The 22,467-nt window shown below is 39.7% G+C and overlaps 1 protein-coding gene across 1 annotated transcript in view; it reads left to right on the top strand.

Moving 5' to 3' along the window:
- The window catches only part of FTO (FTO alpha-ketoglutarate dependent dioxygenase), a 412,690-nt gene that overhangs the window by 112,204 nt on the left and 278,019 nt on the right, over positions 1-22,467 (top strand). Inside the window, exon 3 of the mRNA XM_017530086.2 lies at positions 11,078-11,705. Within this exon, the coding sequence (XP_017385575.1) occupies positions 11,078-11,705 (628 nt within the window). The remainder of the gene's footprint in view (positions 1-11,077; positions 11,706-22,467) is intronic.

Below are 22,467 nucleotides of genomic sequence, written 5' to 3'. Positions count from 1 at the left end.
ACCTTCCACCATGCCTGGCTAATTTTTGTAATTTTGGTAGAGACAGGATTTCACCCGAGGCCCACATACCCGGAGTAGAGGGAGAGAGCTGGTGAGAGCAGGGCAGATGCAGTCACAGAGAGAGACGGGGGCCTGGTTATACCGGAACTTGCAGTCTGTCCTGAGAATATTGGCAGTTACTCTGAGATGAGGAGGCAAATGTGACAGGATGTGACTTACATTTTAATAAGGATTCTTTCTACAAGGCTCTTCCCACTCAGCCTCTTCTCTAATGGGGTCCGCTAGTTCCATTCTTGAAATTAGAAAGCTCACCACCCTCAACTTCTACCCATTGCTTTCTTCGCTCATCTAGTCACTGGGCCCCTGTGGTTTTACCTCTTCCGCATCTCTCAAATTGTTTTTCTTTTCCCATCCCGCAGACACTACTTGAACATGTAGGCCACGTTGGTCACCTTCGGCCTCTGCAGTTTTAGCATCCCCCTGATCGGCGTTCCTCATGCCCTTCCCAGTGCCATCAGAACTGACCTGTACCTCCTTGTTTTATAAATGTTGTGGAGTCTCCTTCTCTTCCAAGGTCAAGTTCAAATTCTTCAGTATATCCACCCTATAAGGCCATTGACTTTCTTTCTTTCTGTTTTTGAGACAGAGTCTCACTCTGTCGCCCAGGCTGAAATGCAGTGCTGTGATCTTGGCTCACTACAACCTCTGCCTCTTGCTTGAACCCAAGAGGCAGAGATAGTAATGAGCCAAGATCACAGCACTGCCTCAGCCTCCCAGGTAGCTGGGACTACAAGCGTATGCCTCTATGCCTGGCTAATATGTGTATTTTTAGTAGAGACAGGTTTTTGCCATGTTGGTCAGGCTGGCCTCAAACTCCTGACTTTAAGTGATCTGCCCATCTCAGCCTCCCAAAGTGCTGGGATTACAGGCGTGAGCCACCGGGCCTGGCCGCCATTGACTTTCTGACCCCAGTCTACCTCTATGGTGTAATCTCATCCCGTGGCCTAAAATGGCGCCCAGCCATAAACCCCTTTAATAGGGAGTTCTTGGTTCCACCCTGACTCTGCTGCGCCCTCTTATCCTTCCTGGCCTTTGTGCCCACTAGTACTTTCTTCCCTCTTCTGTCTGGTGAGCAGCTACTTTTAAAGACCCTACTTAAACACTATATATTCTGTGAAGGAATCAGAAAATCCCTTTTGTTCTAGATTGTATGAAAACCCTGACGGCTGGGCACGGTGGCTCACGCCTGTAATCCCAGCACTTTGGGAGGCCGAGGCGGGTGGATCACGAGGTCAAGAGATCGAGACCATTCTGGTCAACATGGTGAAACCCCGTCTCTACTAAAAATGCAAAAATTCAGCTGGGCATGGTGGCATGTGCCTGTAATCCCAGCTACTCAGGAGGCTGAGGCAGGAGAATTGCCTGAACCCAGGAGGCGGAGGTTGCGGTGAGCCGAGATTGTGCCATTGCACTCCAGCCTGGGTAAGAAGAACGAAACTCCGTCTCAAAAAAAAAAAAAGAAAAACCTGACTGCTTTTCACCACCTCTGCTGCTTACATTGTGGCCAAAACTACCATCCTGTCTGTTGCAGTGGCCTCCTGACTGGTTCTGCCTCCCTCCCCCGGTCTAGTTCATTTTAACACAACATCTGGAGTGATCTTTTAAAAGCATAAATCAGCTCATTACACTTTCTTGCTCAAAGCCCTTGGATAGCTTCCCATCAGCCCAGGACCTTACATGCACCCACAAAACTCTACACGCTTGGGTTCCTAACTGCTTCCCTCGCCTCACTTCCTGCCCCTGCCCACTCTCCACCCTCGTCACACTTTTCTTCCCATTCTGGCACTTTACTCCTCCTGGAATAAACCAAGCTCACTCCTTCCCCAGGGCCTTTGCACTGAATGTTCCCCCTACCTGGAACTCTCCCCACAGGCATCTGAGAGATTGTATCCTTATTTCTTGCTTTCTTCTGCTCTGATGTAATTGTATCTAGAGACCTTCCCTGACCACCCTGTGTAAAATAGTAATACGTATCCCAGCACTCCCCATCCTATTTTCTCGGCTTGATTTTTCTCCATAGACTTATCATCTAAAATACTATATATTTTTACTTATTTATATGCTTATTGTCTGGCTCACCTACCTAGAACATGAGCTCCTAGAGAGAAAAAAGACATTTTGTTCTCTTCCTTATTCCCAGCACCAAGTGCTTTGCAAATAGTATGTGCTCAATACATATGTATTCAGTACCTAAGGATTTTCCAGCTTTTCCTTCCTAATTATTCCCACGCCCATAGCAGTATACTCACACTTCTGCTGTGGTAAGTTCTCTTTTGGTTTCCATTTCGGTCTATACTGTTAAATTATGAGATGCTGTCAAACAGGACCTATCTTCTTTAATCCTTGTATCTCTGGCACTTTGTACAGTGCCTGGTACATAGCAAGTGTATGAGAAATTTAAATAAACAAAATGAAATGAAGTATTGAATGAATGAATGAATAAGCATCTGTGTCATTTTGTAGCAAAGCGCATGGTACCTCAAGTCTTGTGATTAGCTGTGGCAGAGCCTGAACGCCTACTCCAGAAGTATATCCCTTTTGGGGCTCTACTTCGCATTACGCAGAGTCTGGGCCAGATGAGTGTTTAGCCCATTAGTTGTGGGGTGGCTGCCAAGTCACAAGCATTTTACAACAAAAATTATGTAGAAAATATTATGAGTGATAGGGTGTAAATTGCTGAGTGCAAAATAGAAAGGGTTGGGGTCAAAACCTATTAACAGCCAGATTAGAAATGTGCTCCTCTGAAATCAGAATATTCTAGCACTTTTAAGTGAAGGGCATTTCCCAAGTCACTTGAAGATTTTAAATTTTATTTCTCTCTACTGAAGTTCCACTGGGCTTCATTTAAGTGAGCCTCTGGTAAACTGGTATCTTACTCATTTAAAACCATGTCTGACTTCTCTGTATGATGAAATCTTTTCAGAAGCATCTCTTGATGAGAGGAAAAGGTAGAATTTTTATATAATGGCTTAAAATAGACAGAAAATGAAGCCTGATCTCCAGAGAGCTTAGCTTTCCACGTCTTTCAACCATTGACAAAGGCCTGGCATGCTGGCATTTTATATCTAAAATACCTTTCCAAATACTTATTAAACTATATAATCATCACTTATGCCACAGGATCATTTATAGATCTCCAGAAATACAGTATGTGACCAGACACCTACTAATATAAATTTCATGACTGCATACTCCTTGGAAAAAACGCTAATGGGATTAAATGAAAAAAAGTCTAGCATATTTGAAAATCTGCCAACAGCTGTTCCAAATTATTGTGTGATAGCTGATGTTCTACATGTACCTGTCCAAAATGGAAAGTGAACTTATTTGTTTGACAGGATGAATTAATATTAAATTACTTAATGTTCAGTTCTTCTCCAAAGTTACTTATTATTATTTAAAAAAAAAAAAAAAAGAAAAATTGGACCAGGCGCAGTGGTTCATACCTGTAATTCCAGCACTTTGGGAGGTTGAGGTGGGCGGGTCATGAGGTCAGGAGTTCAAGACCAACCTGGCCAACATAGTGAAACCCTGTCTCTACTAAAAATACAAAAATTAGCTGAGTGTGGTGGCACATGCCTGTAATCCCAGGAACTCAGGAGGGGCTGGAGAATCGCTTGAACCCAGGAGGCGGAGGTGCAGTGAGCCGAGATCACACCACTGCACTCCAGCCTGGATGACAGAGGAAAACTCTGTCTCAAAAAATAAAAAAATTGAACAAATGCTATATAGCACCTTTATGTGTCAGGTACTAATTTAATTACTTTATAAACAATAAAAGGGGGCATTTAGGTTGGAGGTCATCTTTCTTGCATTTTCTTTGAGATAGTGACAGAATCAACCAGCTGTTATTATTTGTTTTCATTGTGGTGAAGTGAAAATTCCCCAGAGTCTTTAAAAACATATTTAACTAGTACCAGAAGTTCTCGTAAAGATTTTTGACCATTTGGAGCCATCAGAAAGAATCTCTTGGCAAATATAAGAAATGTCATGAAAATTAAGAATTTTTTTAACGCAGCATCTGCTCCCTGATTTTTCTGATTAAAAGTATTTTACATTTATTTTGGAAAATTCGAAAATAATGTAGATGTCTAAAGAAGAAAATTAAAATTATGCCCAAGTACATTACTCAGGGATAACCACCATCAACTTTTGGCTATCTTTTTCTCCAAGTACTTTTTTTTTCCTGTGAGTCTTTATATATGTACTGTTTTTCTTTTAATGAAACAGATCCTCTTGCCAAAGTATCTTGTTACTAATTTCTTCTGTGACTATAGTTTCCTACTGACTTTCAAACATTTAAGTTTGTTATTTTCATATTCCATCACGTGGTTGTACCATTTTCCCTTCTAATCCCTGACTGGCATTTTGGTGGTTTTCAGTTTTTAATTATTATCAATAATACTATGATTAATATTCTTATAATCCTGGTGTGTTTCTCTAATAACTTCCTTATGATAAGTTCTTAAAAGTAGAATAACTGAATGAAAAGATGTGGGCGTGTTTAGGTTCTGATAGATCTTGTCCAGTTGGCCTTAAACAATATTGTAATACTTTGCATTCCTAATTGCAGGCTATCAGAATGTTCAATTTTGCTGTTATCAACAATATGTATTACTGTTATAAAATTTTTAATGCAAATTTGATAATAACTAATTTAAGTATAATTTAATACAAATTATATTTTTTCCAACTTTGGTACAGTTAATATTTATTATTTATTTATGTATGTATGTATGTATGTATTTTAGAGATGGGGTCCCACTCTGTGGCCCAGGTTAGGCTCACTGCAGCCTCTGCCTCCTGGGCTCAAGCAATCTTTCCACCTCAGCCCCACAAGTAGCTGGGAACACAGGTGCATGCTGCCATGCCTGGCTAATTTTTTTGTATTGTTAGTAGAAACAGGGTTTTGCCTTGCCTCCCAAAGTGCTGGGATTACAGGTGTGAGCCACCACACCCAGCCAGTTAATTGTTTTATGTGCTACCAGGCTTCTCTATTAATTTGCTTGTGAATGTGTGTATATGTATTTACATTTGTAGTGGTTCTGCATTAAGAGTATTAAGCCCTTTTCTGCCATATAGGTTGTACTTTTTTTTTCCAGGTTGTTTGCTTTTTAATTTTATGATTTATTTTATACAAAATTTTAAAATTTCAGATATTCACATCTATCAATCTTTTAAAAAAAGGTTTATTGATTAACTATGTATGTGTATAATTTATGTACCATAAAATCCACCTTTTAAAATTGTACAATTCAGCGACTTTGGGCAAATTTCCAGAGGTGTACAACCATCATCACAGCAGTTTTAGAACATTTTTAGCACCCTGAAAAGGTCTCTCGTGCCTCCTTACATTTAGTTTTCTTTCCCAGCCTGGCTAAGATTTCCACTCATCTGCTTTCTTCAGTCTTTTAATGCTTTTTTTCTTAGAAAAACGTCTTAAGCACTTACGTGGAACCAAGTGCGGCGGCTATAACGGGTACGGATACTATCTTCTTTTTTTTTTTCCACTCTGTCACCCAGGCTGGAGTGCAGTGCAATGTCACGATCTCTGTTCACCGCAACCTCCACCTCCTGGGTTCAAGTGATTCTCCTACTTCAGCTTCCCGAGTAGCTGGGATTACAGGCCTGCGCCATCACGCCCAGCTAATTTTTGTATTTTTAGTAGAAACGACGTTGGTCAGGTTGGTCTCAAGCTGCTGACTTCAGGTGATCCACCTGCCTCAGCTTCCCAAAGCGCTGGGATTACAGGCCCAAGCCACTGGGCCTGGCCACTAATACTATCTTAGTAGCTTGTGATCTTACAGGACAGATTATTAAACCAATAATAGTTTAAATAAATATAGTTACAGATGGATAAGTGCTGTGAAAGAGAAGTAAAGTATGTGGAGTGATAACAGAGGGCACCTATTTGAGGGTGGAGATTCAGGGAAGGTTTCTCTGAGAAGGCGACCCAGGGGATGGGAAGGACCATCCAGGTGTGGAGTTGGGGGAAAAGCCTGCTGAAGTGCTAGGCACTTGAGGACTGCAGGAATAGAAGCACATGTGGTCAGAGAGAAAAGGGACATGATCTAAGTGGGAAAAAAATGGAATATTTTCCCACGTTATTTTCTTTTTATGATGTTTTTCATGTCAGGGTATTTACAGATAATATTTATGTGGTTATATGGATTTCCTGGTGCATAGGGTTATAATTTCCCTGTGTTAAATAGATCTTATGTAGTATTGAGACCCAGTCAGTATATGCTGAACAAGCGCAGCAACATTTCAATGGGAGGAGGGCAGGCATTTGTGCAGATGAGTGTGTTATTCCAGTATTCTTTTCTTAGTCCCAGAGGGGAGTGTGTTCAAAAACTAAGTTCTTGGGAATTATTATACTTTTCTTTATTGTTTTATACTAAGGACCATTCAGAGAGTACTGGAGGTGTTAAGACAGTGTGAAGAAATTACCTTCTTCATCACTTCTTCATCATCGCTTTGAGTATGCTGAGGCCTCAGGGACTTGCTTAGAAAATAACCAGTAAAGTAATAGAATTAGAGTTACTGCTTATGGCTCTAGAATGTTTGGTCTCTGCCTACAGGATTGCATTGCTTTCTTTATGAGCTATGTAAATAGAAAGTACGATATCACTGTTTCTGTTTTCCAGTTGGGATAACTGAAATATGGAAATTCTAAATCCTACACAGATCCCTGACAGTCTCAATGACACTGCATAGTGGTATGCCACATGACTCCTCTCTTTGTCACTTTCAATTCATGGTCAACACCTCGGATAGACATTTTGAGAAGCAGGGCATTCCTACCATGCTTACCTAGTAAAGTCATTTTTCCACGTTCAGACTTGACGCATTCGTTTTTCTTTTGCTTACTTCCTCCCGGTTTCTGCATGTCTTCCAATAACATCTCCTGCACTCTGCCTCAGCCAGAACAGGCTGGATTATGCTATAGTAACAGATAACTCTCAAATCTCAATGGCTTTGCACAATAATATTTCTGGTCCATTTTATGTATCATTTGTGGGTTCGCACAGAGTCACTACCCATTAAAGTAGCTCAGAGATCCAAGCAGCCACCAGCTGGCTACTGTGGGAGAGGGGTGCAGAGTATTCCGGAGGGTCTTGCACTGGCAATGACATGTTCCAGGCTGGGAGGGATGGCCATCATTTCTCACTGGACAGAAGTAGTCCCATGTTTCATCCATCATGAGGAGGCCAAGAAGTGTAATTCCACGCTGAACCCAAAAAGCTGGGTGACGGGGAGGAATCCAGAACTATCTGGCAAATGGCTCTAATGATCAGGATACATTCTTAGCTAATGATTCACCTTAACTTCACTGAGAAAGTCAAAGCATTCTCTAACAACCACCCCCTCCAAAAGAAACCCTAGAACTTACTCACCTGCCTACTATTAAATTTCTCATCCTACCTGAATTTATACCTTCGTTCTCCTTCCAGCTTATTCCAATGTAAGAGGTATCTTCTCTCCTATCCAAATGTTTTTGATCACATACTCTTATCAGTGACAAGTTTTGAGCGCATATAGTGACATCCTAGAAAATGTTTAAACAAGTGGCCTGTAGGGGAAAAGAACCAGCCTTGATTTCTAGTGTTTTTTGATTTCCGCAATGTAAATACTCTCACCATGGAGAGTTTCAAGCCACCATCATGGTGTTACTGAATGTGCAGCTGGAAAGACATGTACACAGTGCACTCATGAGCCGGTGTGGTGACTCCAACACACCACCGGTAGTACTCATGTTCTTGTGTATATTTTATAATATTCATATTAAACTTACTTGTATGTGTGTGTGTATATATATATGCATACGTATTTTAATAATTCTTAATTTCTTTCATTTTGTATTAAAAATAAAGCAGTTCTACTATCTCTTCTCTGTGCCCCACCACTCTATGGGATCACGGTACAAATCCCTGCATACCCGACTTGGGAGCTACTGCTGTAGACACACAAGGTCTCCGCCTCTTTGGTTATTCGCTCTCTCTCTTCTGCATCATCAACGTCTTTCTCTTGTATCATTCTCATGAGTGTGCTGAGAAACTCTAGTGTTCTCTAGTGTCTTCTATCATTAGAGAGTATCCCTTAGTCTAGCATTCTCCTTTATCAAAAGATCCATTTTTCTACTCCCCTTCATGGAAGAAGCATTCAGAGACAGCTCTACCTGCCATCCTCGTTCCTCCCCTTCCATTCCATCCTCATCTACTCCAGTCTGACTTCCACCCCCACCACTCTACTGAGGTTGCTCTTGCCATTGTCATCAGTGATTTCCATGCTGTCAAATCTACTTGTTCATCTGTCCCCATCTCACTTGGCCTCTCAGTCAGTGGCAGTTGACATAGTTGACTGCCCCATCCTTCAGATGCTCTCCTCTTTTAGCTTCTGCATTAATACACTCTGCTGGTTTTCTGCTGGTTCTCCTTTGTTGAGGCTTCTGCTGTGACTCAGGAAATAACTCTGGTCTCCTTTTGGTATTTTTCCTTTTTCCCTAGGTGATTTCATTCATTTCCAGGCCTTCAAACCCCAGCTGTGAGCTGATCACTCTCACATTACGTCCCTCTGCCTTACTTTCTCTTCTGAGCTGCAGTTGTGTACATCCAGTTCCCCCTTGTTATTTTCATCTTGAGGTTTCATAGGTATCTTCAAGGCTGCAGATCCAGAGTGAACTCTTCATTTCCCCCTTTTCTTCTTCCTACTGCTTCTCTTTTGCCTCAGTTTTCCTTATTTCACAAAACAATAAATTGTTTATTTAGTTGTTAAATCCAGAAATCCAGAATGTATCCTTAGCTTCTTTCCTGACCAACATGGAGAAACCTTGTCTGTATTAAAAATACAAAATTAGCTGGATGTGGTGGTGCATGCCTGTAATCCCAGCTACTCAGGAGGCTTAGACAGGAGAATCGCTTGAACCCGGGAGGCAGGGGTTGTGGTGAGCCAAGATCGCAGCATTGCACTCCAGCCTGGGCAGTAAGAGTGAAACTCCGTCTCAAAAACAAAATCCTATCATTTTTTTATCCCGTACATCTAGTTCATAAGCATATGCTTTTGTTCTGCCTACAAAGTATGTATTTTATCTTCCACTTATCTCCGGCTTTATTTTAGTCCAGATCGTCTTGACTTTTCTCCCAGATGATTGTAATAGCACATTCCATGCTCACATTTGCCTGTTTCCAATCCATGCCTGATGTTATAACTAAGAGCAATTTTTATAAAATGTAAATCAAGTTATTTTTCTCCTTTCAAAATCCTTCAGTGCATCTAGAGTTAGTTCCAGATTTTTACCACGACCTCCAGGGCTGTGTGTGATCCGGCCTCTGCCGTCCTCTGCCTCCTCGTCGCATGTCACTCTGCGTTTGGCTCTTTTGCTCTAGTAAAACCAGACAATTTTTTTTGTCTGGTTTTACAGAAAATTGTCCCTAGACAATTTTCTAGGGACAATTTTTTTTTGTCCCTAGAATAGGCTGGTCTTTTTCCTGAGTGCCTTTGTCTTCTTTGGTCTCTCTTTCTGGGAAGCCCTTTTTCCGGCTTGTCATATTTCTGGTGCCTTCTTTTCCTGAAGATCTGAGCTTAAATCCTGTCTTCTTAGAGAATTCTTCCTGCCTAATAAAATTTCCTACTGGTTTGTTTCTGTCTTCGTACTTAACACAATTTGGGGTTACTTTTCTTTATCTGTTTACTTGATTTGGTAGAAAGCTTTGTGAGAGCAGGGACCTTATTTCCATCTGGTGATAGGTGCTCAATAAACAGATGTTGCATGAAAAACAATGTATGGAAGGATACTGGTCTTACCCTATCATATGAATGGTAATTACTGAATGAAGACACAGAAGGAGGGTGTCTTAACAATGGTGGGCAGCACAATACAAGGAGGACAGGTTAATGTGCTGATCATGTCTGACTTCTTTAAGACAGCCTAAAACTAGCAAGGAACAGATCAGATCAAACGTTACACGGGTAAATGTAAAATCCTGTGATTTAGTTAAAAATAAATCAGTTGCATTATACAGAATCAGGAAACTCCAGCTTAACGCCGATTCATATGTCAAGGCCTAAGGAAAGTGGTGGCTGAGAAGCTAATGTAGTCCTAACCTACATGAATAATTCCATGTATTCTGTATTAGGGGAGGGAATTGGCTAATATTACTCTCCGCCAGTGACACCAGTAGAATTATTAGAACTTTCTAGAATTGCAGTGTAATAACACCTCATTCATCCCCCACAATTCCATTTATTCATTCCTTTACTATTTACTGAGTAAATTCTAGGCACTCATATTATAGGCATGAATAACATTGCCATGGCTTTTGTGTTCATAGAACTTAATGTCTAACTCCCGAAGAGAAGTGAGTTCTCTTTTCATGAAAGTGTTAAGCAGAAACCAGTTTGTTATTTATTGAGAAACAATGCATTCTTATAGTTAAGAACTCATGCCCTGGACCCAGCTGGACTCTGGAGCCCAGGGGCTTTAAATTCCAGCTCCAGTATTTACTAGCTGTGTGACTTTGGGAAAATTGTTAATGTCTCTGTGTTTCAGTGGTCTCATCTATAAACTGGAGATAATAATGCTCTGATGAGCTAATGTACACAAATAATTTATGAAGGTATTTGGTTCATAGTAAGCACTTAATAAATATTATAGATAATATGCAGTTGATAAAATGGTATTTTCCGGAGGGGTAAAGGCTAGAAAGAGATTTAGGGTGAGAAAAAGTAGTCACAGAGTAATCCTGGTGTATCAGGACCCACATTATTATTGTTTATTTTTTTATTAAAGATTGTTAGTAATTTGAGCTTGAACTTGAAAGCCCTGACTGTAGAGTTTGATGACATTTGTTGTATTTGGTTTTCTGTTTTGGGCTAGGAAGATGTGAATCCTGTTTAGAAATAACACCAGGTAGTCCCCCACAACTCCTCAAATGCCTACAAAGAAACATACCTTTGAAGTAATAAAATTGTGAACGTCTATCCATAAACGTCTGTTTTTGCTTTGGTTTTGTTTTAGTGGCAGCTGAAATATCCTAAACTAATTCTCCGAGAAGCTGGCACTGTATCCGAGGAGCTCCATAAAGAGGTTCAAGAAGCCTTTCTCACACTGCACAAGCATGGCTGCCTATTTCGGGACCTGGTTAGGATCCAAGGCAAAGATCTGCTCACTCCGGTATCTCGCATCCTCATTGGTAATCCAGGCTGCACCTACAAGTACCTGAACACCAGGCTCTTTACGGTCCCTTGGCCGGTGAAAGGGTCTGATATAAAATACACCGAGGCTGAAATAGCCACTGCTTGTGAGACCTTCCTCAAGCTCAATGATTTCCTGCAGGTAGAAACCATCCAGGCTTTGGAAGAACTTGCTGCCAAAGAGAAGGCTAATGAAGATGCTGTGCCGTTGTGTATGTCTGCGGATTTCCCCAGGGTTGGGATGGGGTCATCCTACGATGGACAAGATGAAGTGGACCTTAAGAGCAGAGCAGCATACAACGTAACTTTGCTGAATTTCATGGATCCTCAGAAAATGCCATACCTGAAAGAGGAACCTTATTTTGGCATGGGGAAAATGGCAGTGAGCTGGCATCATGATGAAAATCTGGTGGACAGGTCAGCGGTGGCAGTGTACAGTTACAGCTGTGAAGGTACAGTCTGCCCTGGGAAAAAACAGCCCTGTGTGTAATAATATGACCAGTCGTTTAGGCTCTGGAGATACACATTGCATAGACATGAGCATGTTTGCCTGTGTGTGTGCATGCACGTGTGTGTGTGTATGTGTGTGTGACATGTGTCCTTTTTAGTCTTGTCACACTGTATGTCTGCGGAATATGCCTCTTTCTCATCTAGGCATGCTAGCTGGCTCATTGTTATACTGTACTCAGAATATTTTCGCACGTAAGCACTACTGTCATTTGTCTCTCGTGTGCCCAGGAGAGCAGCCTCTTGGTTTCATACAGCCAACTGTCTTTCTATAGAGCTCAGAGGAGATTGTACAGTTGCTATAATTAACTTGCTGATAAAGGGCTGGGGAAACAAAAATCTGTCAAATCTTTCCAGTTTCCCACAGGTGCACATTTCCAGGCTTGCCAAAATATTTTATTATGGTTGACATCACTAACTTGATGGGTGTGATTTGTCAAATATGGACTTGTTCTTGGCTTCATATAGTTTGTAGCTACTGTTCTTCCTTGCCAGAAGCAGTTGAGGTAGGTTTTGGAAGCAGACAGTCCTCTATTTTCAGGAAACTCCCTAGCCTTCTATCCAGTTCTGCAGTTTTAGACCTTGTCGGGTGGCTGTGGTAGACTTGTTTTTGCATTTTCTGACATATAATCCCCTTGGAACAGAGATCATAGGCTACCTCTCAGAAGCCCACCCAAATTTCCCTTCTTCTATTATTGTTTCTGTGTGTTTATGGCTGTCATTATTCCTTAGGACAGAATCACAAAAATGGTAGTTGAACAGATCAAGGAGAGCATGACCACTGTTGACTTTCTTTTGTGCCTGATTATTTGGCAAAGGAATACAAGACATGGTATTACCTCTCCTGTCTGGTTCACTGAAAGATGTTTGGAAAACCAGAATTCTAGATATCCCATCAGGGAATGACTGGAACTTTTCCGACTACTCTAGTTGTTTGATTGGAGTTTTGTTTGTTATTTGTTTTTTTGTTTACCAAAATGGCTGTTTTGGAAAAGAGATTTAAGAGAAAAAAAGATCTTTAAAGTACTCTTTAAATTTCTTACAGTTTCCCAGTCTCAAAAATTTCCTCAGGACTGCTGATATTTTTTCTAACTTTACCTTGTGTCTTCAGTCCGAAACAAGGAACTCGTTTAGTGTTTGGAAATTTCACTACTTTTGCTGGCGTTTCAAATAATGATGCTGACCTAAGAAAATCGCTTGAAGGGATTTAATGCTGTCCTAATGGAAAGAACCGAGATCCTCTGATCTTTAATAAGGACTTGCCAGGGATTTAAGAACTATCACATCCAAGAACTCTGATGTGAACGAACAATGGAGTTAGTTTCTTTCTTAAGGAGACAACTCTCCAAACCTGAAGCAGTGGTACGTGATAGTACAAAGCTCTACAAAGATGTCTTTGTGCTCCCAATTATTCTCAGTCCTCCAGTTTAATAGTCCTATTGTACTCCCTTCGCGTGGGTGATCAAGTAGTTTTTGAAACCTAGACTATCTTTCAGAAAGGAATTTAATGTCTAATGAATAGATTCTATGCTCAGGAGTAATTAAGACTGATAAAGTATACAAGTAGAAATTATATATAAATATAGGAATGTTGGTACTTGCAGTCATCACCTGAAAGAGGGAACTGCAGAATCTGAATCTGTAACAGCAGGGTGCAAACTCCTTTGTTCTCTTAACCCCAGAAATTCTTAGCACTCTAATAATAATAGCAATACTGGGAACGCTCATTTATTGAGCACCTACTACGTGCTATATGCCGTTATAAACATTTTGCATATATTAACTCATTTTATCTTCCCAACAACCCAAAGAACAAAGTAGTAAATTGCTATCCTCATTTTACAGATGAGGAAACTGAGTCATAGAAGGTTGATTAACTTGTTCATGGTAATGCAGCAAGTAATTATCAGAGTTAGGATGTGAGCACAGATATCCAGCCTTCAGAATCTTAACACCTAAGGCTATGTCATTATGAGCAGGTGTTTCTTACCCCAGCAGTGTAGCTGCCTCAGGGATCTGAGTTTTTAAAATGTCTACCTTCTGGAAAGGTTAAGGGGATGTTCTACTTGCTTTTTCTTGCAGGTCCTGATGCTTTCCTTTTTCCAGCGTTACTTCTCCCCCATGTCTGCTGTAGCCTTCTATCACATACTCTCAGATGATTGGAATTCATTAGATTAACTAATTAGATGGAACAGAACCTTTCTGTAGGTATCTGGCTGTGTGTGTGGTTCTGGGTCGGATGGAGTACAAATCATGTGCCTTGAAACTCTGTGGTGGGTGCATGTCTTCTAAGTGACAAATGATACCTGTTTAGTTCCCTGGTCTTATAATCCTTGGCAGAATGCAGAACTATGGCAAAGGTGAACTTGAAGGGAACCATTTAGTTTAAAATCTTGGTTGAGGTTGAGAAAGGCTTTAAGGAGGTCACAGAGAGTGGACACTTCAGAGTATTGTACTTTTTTCTGTGTCCTTGAACATGTTTGTCAATTAGCTGTTTTATGTCGTATGGGAACTCTAAAGGTGAATCAATGCCTTTCTTGCTTTGAGAGAATAGATAAGGTTAGGTGGGCTCTCATGATTATAACTACGAAATGATGAAACATTGGGTCTGAAAGATACTTTTGAAATCACTTGATTCTAGCCTCTCATTTTATAAATGAAAACACCGAGAAGGGAAGTGGCTTGCCCAAGGTCACATTGTTACTTAGTGACAAGAGCAGGGATTTAAGTTGGAGAGAGTTCCTTGCCACTGGAGAGGTTCACGTAAAATGCATTGGGAATTCAGATACAGAAGTGATTGCTTCCTGCTGAAATTAAATTCAGTTGAAGCTTAAGATCTTTCAAGACTCTGCTCTCAATACCTTTTCCCAGGGAAATCTTCTTGTAGATTTGTAATGAGCCAATCATCCCTCTTTGGTTTATTTTCATGAGTAGAGGTCATTGAGAAGTAATTTGTACAGGATACGTGTAATTATATACTAAATTCATTGGCTTTCACATGCAGTTCTAGTTAATAGATATCTCCAGTAGGAAGATTGAAATGGTACAATTTTTAATCAGGAATGGCTTCGGGGAACCATATGTAAATAGGCAGAATATTTGATTTTTCGATTCCAGCTTTGCTGGTAATTGCTTGTTACTCCTAGCTGTAAGAAACGAACTTTGGCGGGGAAGGCATTAAAAACTCAATGTTTAATATGGTCCAGCACCTTGTTTTTTGACCGGAACACCTTCGGAAACATCTCTTAGATCAACAGTAACTATTGGCTACCATTTTTGTTTCTTTGTTTGGAAGGAAACATTTTCTGTAAAATTGTCTTTCTAGAAAAGCAATTCTTAAGATTTTAAACTAGTATCAAGTGTTGCATATTATTGACATTATTTTCCAGTTCTCCCATACACAACCAGGAAGGCTCACAAAAGGAAGAGAGACCAATCCATGTTTCCTGTTGAGTATGTGATAGGCTAGAAATTAGAGACTTTGCAATAGTGTTCTTGGAATTCTAGGATTTCCATTCATGCCTTTGATTTGGGAAAAGCTGCATCCTCTTAAGGATGGAAATTTGCTCCCATAATTCTTGAATCTCTATTTTAACATAAGTTGCTGTATATTTCTCAGCTCATCACTGAGACCATGAAAAGCTAGCTTATAATTAACAGCATGGAGTTTTGGAGTATTCATAAAAACGCTGTGATGTTTAATGTTATCTTAGCTTCCCAGCATCCCTGTCTAAAGTCTCAAAGCTTTGCCTTGTCAATGATTTTTGAAGTCCCTTATATTGCTCAGTAAAACTTGTTTAGTCTTATAAGTCATATTTTTTTGGGTAGCCCATCCAATTATTTATTCATTTAACAATAAGGTCTCTCATGAAAAGCCAAGAACGTTCACAAGAAGACCAAAGGGGAGGAAAAAAACTTATTCGATCTACAAAGTTACATTTTTTTTGGTGCCTATTCAATTATTTATTCATTTAACAATAAACATCTACTGTTTGCTAGGCAGTTATCTAGCTGCTGAGCATGTAACAGTGAACAAAACAGACAAAAATCCTTACCCTCATCGCGCTCACATTCTAGCAAGGGAAAACAGAAAAGTAGATTGTGTGACAAGGATGGGGGTAATCTTACAGTTTTAGATAGAAGAGCCAGGCAAGGCCTCATTTAGCGGGTAACATTTATGCAGATTGGAAGGAGAGAATGAGCCACTGAGAAATTTGAAGTGGGAACACAAAGGCGGAAAGACAGAACATAATTGGGATGTTTCAGAAGCAAGTGTGAATGGAATAGAATGAGAAGAGAGGAAAAGAAATGAAGACAGAGGACAAGTAAATGGGTGCCATGTTAGAATACAAAGTAGTAGGTTTGGATTTGGAGTGAGATGGGGAGCCATTGCAGAGTAGAAGGAGGGAAACAACACCAGAAACAGGAGAGCTCACAGAGGCGACCAAAGTAATCCAGACTGAGGATATGATCGTCTAGATTAGAAGAGGCAGAGCTGGGAAGAAATGTGTAAATACAGTCCTGTAACTTTTTACCAACAAAGAGAGTGGCAGTGTTTCAACACTGGTGGGAAAGGATGCCCAGCAGTGACGTCTCCCATTTATCAAGAGAAGGCAAAACCTATAAGAATGGCTGCATTTTCCCTTCTCTGTGATGACTTTATTCGGGAATAATTGACATACAATAAGCTATACATATGGAACATTTATAATTTTATAGGATTTAGCATAACTGTTAAAACTGTCCCCACTATCAAAATAGTGAACATACCCATTGTTCCAGAAGTTTCCTTGTGCCCCTTTGCAATTCTTCTCCCTGACAGATCTGTTTTCTTTTTTAGTTGTTTTTTATTTGTTTGTAGAGATCGCATCTCAGTATGTTGCCCAGGCTGGTCTTGAAATCCGAGCCTGAAGAGATCCTCCTGGCTCAGCCTCCCAAAGGGCTGGAATTCCAGGTGTAAGCCACTGCGCCAACCTCAATTTGTTTTCTGTCAGTAGATGAGTTGGCATTTTCTAGAATTTTTTTGCAGATGGAATTATATATATGCATTGTTTTATTGTCTGGCTTCTTTAACTTAGCATAGTTTTGAGATTCATCCATGCTGTTATGTATATCAATAGGTCATTCCTTTTTATCCTTTTTTATCGCAATAAAATATATATAAAATTTAGCGTTATAACCATATTTAACTGTACAGTTCAGTGGTGTTAAGCATACTTACATTGCGGTGGAATCATCATCGCCATCCATCTTCAGAACTTTGATGGTCATCATCCCATGCCGAATCTCTGTACCCATTTAAGCAGTGACCCCCCATTTCTCCTTTTCTCATTTCCTGGTAACCACTGTTCTGCTTTCTGTCTGTATTATATTTGACTATTCTAGGTACATCATATAAGTGGAATCATACAATATTTGACCTTTTGTGTCTAGATTATTGATGTGGTTTGGCTGTGTCCCTGCCCAAATCTCAGCTTGAATTGTATCTCCCAGAATTCTCACATATTGTAGGAAGGACCCAGGAGGAGGTGGTTGAATCATGGAGGCTGGTCTTTCCCATGCTGTTTTTGTGATAGTGAATAAGTCTCACAAGATCTGATGGGATTATCAGGGTTTCCTCTTTTGCTTCTTCCTCATTTTTCTCTTGCTGCCACCATGGAAGAAGTGCCTTTTGCCTCCTACCATGATTCTGAGGCCTCCCAGCCATGTGGTACTGTTAAGTGCCAATTAAACCTCTTTTTGTTCCCAGTTTCAGATGTGTCTTTATGAGCAGCATGAAAATGGACTAATACAACTATTTTACTTAACATAATGTCCTCAAGATTCATCTACGTTATGGCGTGTATCAGAATTTCATTTCTACTTAAAGATGAATAATATTCCATCGTATGAATATACCACATTTTGTCGATCAGTTCATCCATTGGCTACTCATAATGGCCATCTTTGGGCTATGGTGGATAAAGTTGCTGTGAATATTGATATACAATAATCTGTGTGGGTCTCTGCTGTCAGTACTTTTGTGTATATACCTAGAAGTGGGATTGCTGGATCAAACGATAAGCCTGTGTTGATGTTTTTGAGGAACTGCTATACTGTTTTCTACAGCAACTGCACTATTTTACATTCTCCCTGGCAATTCACAAGTCTCCTAATTTCTCCACATCTGTGTCAACACTTACTGTTCCCTGTTTTTTGATAACAGCCCTCCTAATGGGTATGAAGTGATATCTCCTTGTGGTTTTGACATGTGTTTCCCTAATGATTAATGATGTTGAACATCTTTCCATGTTCTTAGCCATTTATTTATCGGCTTTGGAGACATGTCTATTTAAGTCGTTTGCCCATTTTTGAATTTGGCTGTTTTTTAGTTGTTGAGTTTTGTGAGTTCCTTATTATTCTAGATATTATTTCCTTATCAGATATATGACTTGCAAATATTTTCTTCAAGAATAGCTGAACTTTTAATGATATGTTAATGTGACAATCAAGGGATAGAGAGCAAATTAGAGTGTAATAGACTTTACTGTCTATGACACTGATTAGGCACTTAAATTCTATGCTACTGAATGACATCATTTGTATTGGTATTAATTAGCTATGGGACCTTAAGCAAGTTACTTAAATTCTTTGTGACACAGTTTTCTTATCTGTAAGATAGTGATCAGAGTGGTACACCTCAAGATTGTGAGAATTAAATGCTCGTAAAGTGCTAAGAACGTAACAGCACATAGTAAGCATTCAATAGTGTGTAATTTTTAGTTTTTATTGACATTATTCATTCATATAATTTTTACCAAATATTTCTGTAAGATTTGTTAAGGAAAAACCCAGCAGTTAGTTATGCCTTTTTTCCCATTTTCATTTCCACAGGTAATCATTTGTACTCTTTTCTTGCAGGTGATGCTTTTGGTAGTTGATAACAAAGTTATATTGTTTTGAATATTATATATTGGCTTCTTGATATGGAAGGTGAAGCTCTCTTCTTTCTTCCTACCCTCCTACACATGCACACACTTCTGATTCCCATTATAGGTTTACTGTAATTTTGATTATATCAGTAGTCAGCCCTCATAGTTGTCATATACACAGAATGCTTTCCAGAACCTGTGATTTGTTCTCCTTTTGTTTTCAACTTTTTTCCTTGCATTAATAGCATTCTTGCTTTTTGTGTATTTGTATAGTTTTCTGTGTCGTTATGACCAATTAAACCTCATGCTCTCCACCAAATCTCCACTTTTCAAGAGCTTCAGAACCATCAGATATTCTGTCCATTTCATTTTCTTGGAGAAATGTCTTCCAGAGTCTTCTTGTCTGCTCCAATGTGGTGTTCTGTGCCTGATGGACAGGGATCCCATTCTGTGATCTCTTCATTGTAATCCAGCGGATTCCCTTACTTCTCTTCTGTGGACTCCTCACATTCCTGCATCCCGGCCTTGCTCTTTCTTGTTTTCTTATTTTGGTGGAGCATGTCCTATGATGGTTTCTTAAGAAAGGATGCTTAGGAGGTAAATTTTCGAGACCTTAAATGTCTTCAATTATCTTTATTCCACCTTGACATATATAGGTACTTCCGGTATGAAAATCTTGGTAGGAAATGATAATTTTTTCAGAATCTTGGTGACATTGCATTACTGTCTTTTATCTTACAGTGTTCATGTTAAGAGTTCTGAATTTTTCTTCAGCTTTTATGTCGCTTTTTTGTTGGATCTCTCAGTGATACTTTTCACTCATTTTGCTGTAACTGTGCAGGGCTTTCAGTCATGCCCTTCAATCGTTGGATATTTTCTTGAATTGCTTTGTTATTTTCTCCTTTTCAGTTGTCTCATCACTTTGGAATCTGTATGATTTAGTTGTTGAATCTTCTGGACTCCTCTTCTAGTTTTCTTGTTTATTCCCTATTTTTAGTCTTTGTGTGTATGTGTTTTAGTCTATTATTTGGGAGATTTTCTTAACTTTATCTTCCAACCTGTCTATGGATTTTTTTTTTTTTTTTTTGAGATGGAGTTTTGGTCTTGTCCTCCAGGCTCATGTGCAATCACACAATTTTGGCTCACTGCAACCTCTGCCTCCCAGGTTCAAGTGATTTTCCTGCTGCAGCCTCCCAAGTAGCTGGGATTAAAGGTGTGGCCCACCACACCCAGCAAATTTTTGTATTTTTAGTAGACACAGGGCTTCACCATGTTGGCCAGGCTGGTCTCAAACTCCTGACTTCAGGTGATCTGCCCACCTCGGCTTCCCAAAGTGCTGGGATTACAGATACGGGCCACCATGCCTGGACTGTCTATTGAATTTTCACTATTGAAATATAACATATATCATAAACATATAGCTTAAAGAATTGCCATAAAGTAAACATATCTGTGTACCTAGCACCCTGATCAGGAAATGAAACGTATCAGCATCCTAGAAGTGCTTGCTTCCAGTGTCTCAACTGTAAAATAGTGATCAGAGCAGTACCCACCTCAAGATTGTGAGAATTAAATACTTGTAGAGTACTAAGAACATAGCATCAGTGATTCAATAATGTGTTGTTTTTGGTTTTTATTAAAATTATTCATTCATATAATTTTTACAAGTCAAATATTCCTATAAGGTTTGTTAAGGAAAAAACCCCAGCATTTATTTATGCCTTTTCTTCGCATTTTTGTTTCTACAAGCAATCATTTTGATTCTTTTTTTTTTTTTTCAGCTAATGCGTTTGGTAATTGATAAAAAACTTTTGTTGTTTTGAGCAGTAAACACTCCCCTGACTTCTAAGGTCATATATAAATAGTTTTATGTGCGTTTGAATTAGACTTGTAAGCTCCTTAAAGATATAATTTGTGTCTTCATCCTTCTTTCTACCTGCTTATAGTGGAAAATGAGTCTTTGTTGCCCCAAATCAGTTAAGTATTTGTTGTTCTTGAAGAGTTTATACTATTCAGTTACATTGTGGCCACTGTCCAATAACGCTTTGATTTCTGCAACTTGTAGTCTCTGTTTAATATTAGGATTCTTTTGATAGCAAATAACAATTCCAGGCCTAAAGCAGCTTAATTTAAAAAGGTAAGGAATTAGCTCACTTCATCCTAAGAACAGGGGTCTCACTGGCTTCAAGTGGACCTTGTTCCAGTGTAATTATGTGGTCAGTTTCAAATTTCTTCCCCTGCCTCTTTTGGCCGTTCTCAAGCTCATGGCACCCAAATGACTGCCCCTAGCTTTTGTGGCCATTCTCTCTTTCTTTTTCATGAGCTTTGAGGAAGAGAGAAACTGGGTATTGGGTGGGTACTTTGAACCTGGATCAAGCTTTACCTGAAGCTGGATGAACAAATAATGACCCTCTTTTGATTAACCCAGGTTAGTTCTGGTTTCTGTGTTATTTACAATGTAAAGGTTTCCTGTGAGTCTCCACAACTCTCTTTATACTGTCCTGAGGTTGCCCAAGGAATTGAAACCTCTACTGTTAGAAGCTCTGGTTTGGAGAATATTGTTTGAAAAGTGTCTCTGTTTCCATTCCTAATTTTGTATTTTACTTTGGATAATATAGTGATTTTGAAGCTTTAGCTAAGGACCCCATAGCAATTTTTCTTTCCTTTTCGTACTTTTCAATTTTTCTACCAAGTCCACGAAACATGATGTAATGAGGTTCTCCTCTGTATGTGAATATTTTTATCTTAAATTTCTTTCCCCAAATGCTTAATCTGAAAGCTGACAGAGCCAGACATCATGTTGAAGGGCTTTAGATTTTTCTGTAAAGAGTTTTCAATATTTCGCCTGAAATCCTAGAAACCTTATAATTAATTTTACAATTTATCTGTGTCAGGGGACTACGTTTGTCTTGAATTGCTTGTTTCGAGGCATCTGAGAGCAGCTTCTTGTTATAGATTCTGAGCCAGGATTGATTAGTTTTTTTTTCCCCCACCCCTTTAGACTTTTCTGAATTCTCCATTTCTTCAGACCATTCATTGCTCCGTGGCTGAGAAGGAGTATGTGCTGTGTCAGCAGCAGACCTGACTCCCTGTTTCTTGCAACCCAAAAAGGAAAGCATGTCTAAACTCTAGAACTCTAGCAGGCAGGCTTCTCCTTGGCTAACCTTTTTTCCTAGGGATGTTGTCCATTAGCTGTGTTTCCTAAATGCTCTCTAGCTTATACAGTATCTATTTGTTACTACCTTGGGAACCTGTCTAGAAAAAGTATAGTAATTATGCATAAAGAAGCTTGTACCTTCCAGAGAGATCATTCTGAAAACAGATCTGACATGTGAAAAAGGCTTTAGTGTCCTTCAATGACCCCAGTATAAGTTCCGGATCCTTTCCTATGATTCATAAACCCACGTCCTGGTCTCTGCCCACCTCTCCAGGCTCTTCTCTTGCAAGTCCATGTCATTCATGTGACCCTCTTGCAACCCAGAACTGATTGTGTTCTTATACACACACCATGCCACTTCCCTCCTAGAATGTGTCTTCCCTATGTTACACCTTCCGCTTTCGCCTTCTGGCTCCCTTCATTCTGCAAAATGGATTTCCCATCCCAGAAATGGGAATGTCAAAGATCAGCACTGGATAGGTAAGGCATCATTGGACTCCATCATCCCAGGTAACCATCTACAACTTGTGACTTTGTCCTGCGGAAGATCTGTCACATGGATGGGAAAGGACCTCCTTCTTACAGCTCCTTTAGGTGTGGAGTTAAGGAAACAGAGGAAGTAATCATTAGGGTGGGAAT

Source organism: Cebus imitator, unplaced genomic scaffold (assembly GCF_001604975.1).
Source record: "Cebus imitator isolate Cc_AM_T3 unplaced genomic scaffold, Cebus_imitator-1.0 Scaffold63, whole genome shotgun sequence".
Lineage (NCBI taxonomy): Eukaryota > Metazoa > Chordata > Mammalia > Primates > Cebidae > Cebus > Cebus imitator.
The sequence above is the reverse complement of the archived record's forward strand: the minus strand, read 5'-3'. Positions and strand labels throughout refer to the sequence as shown.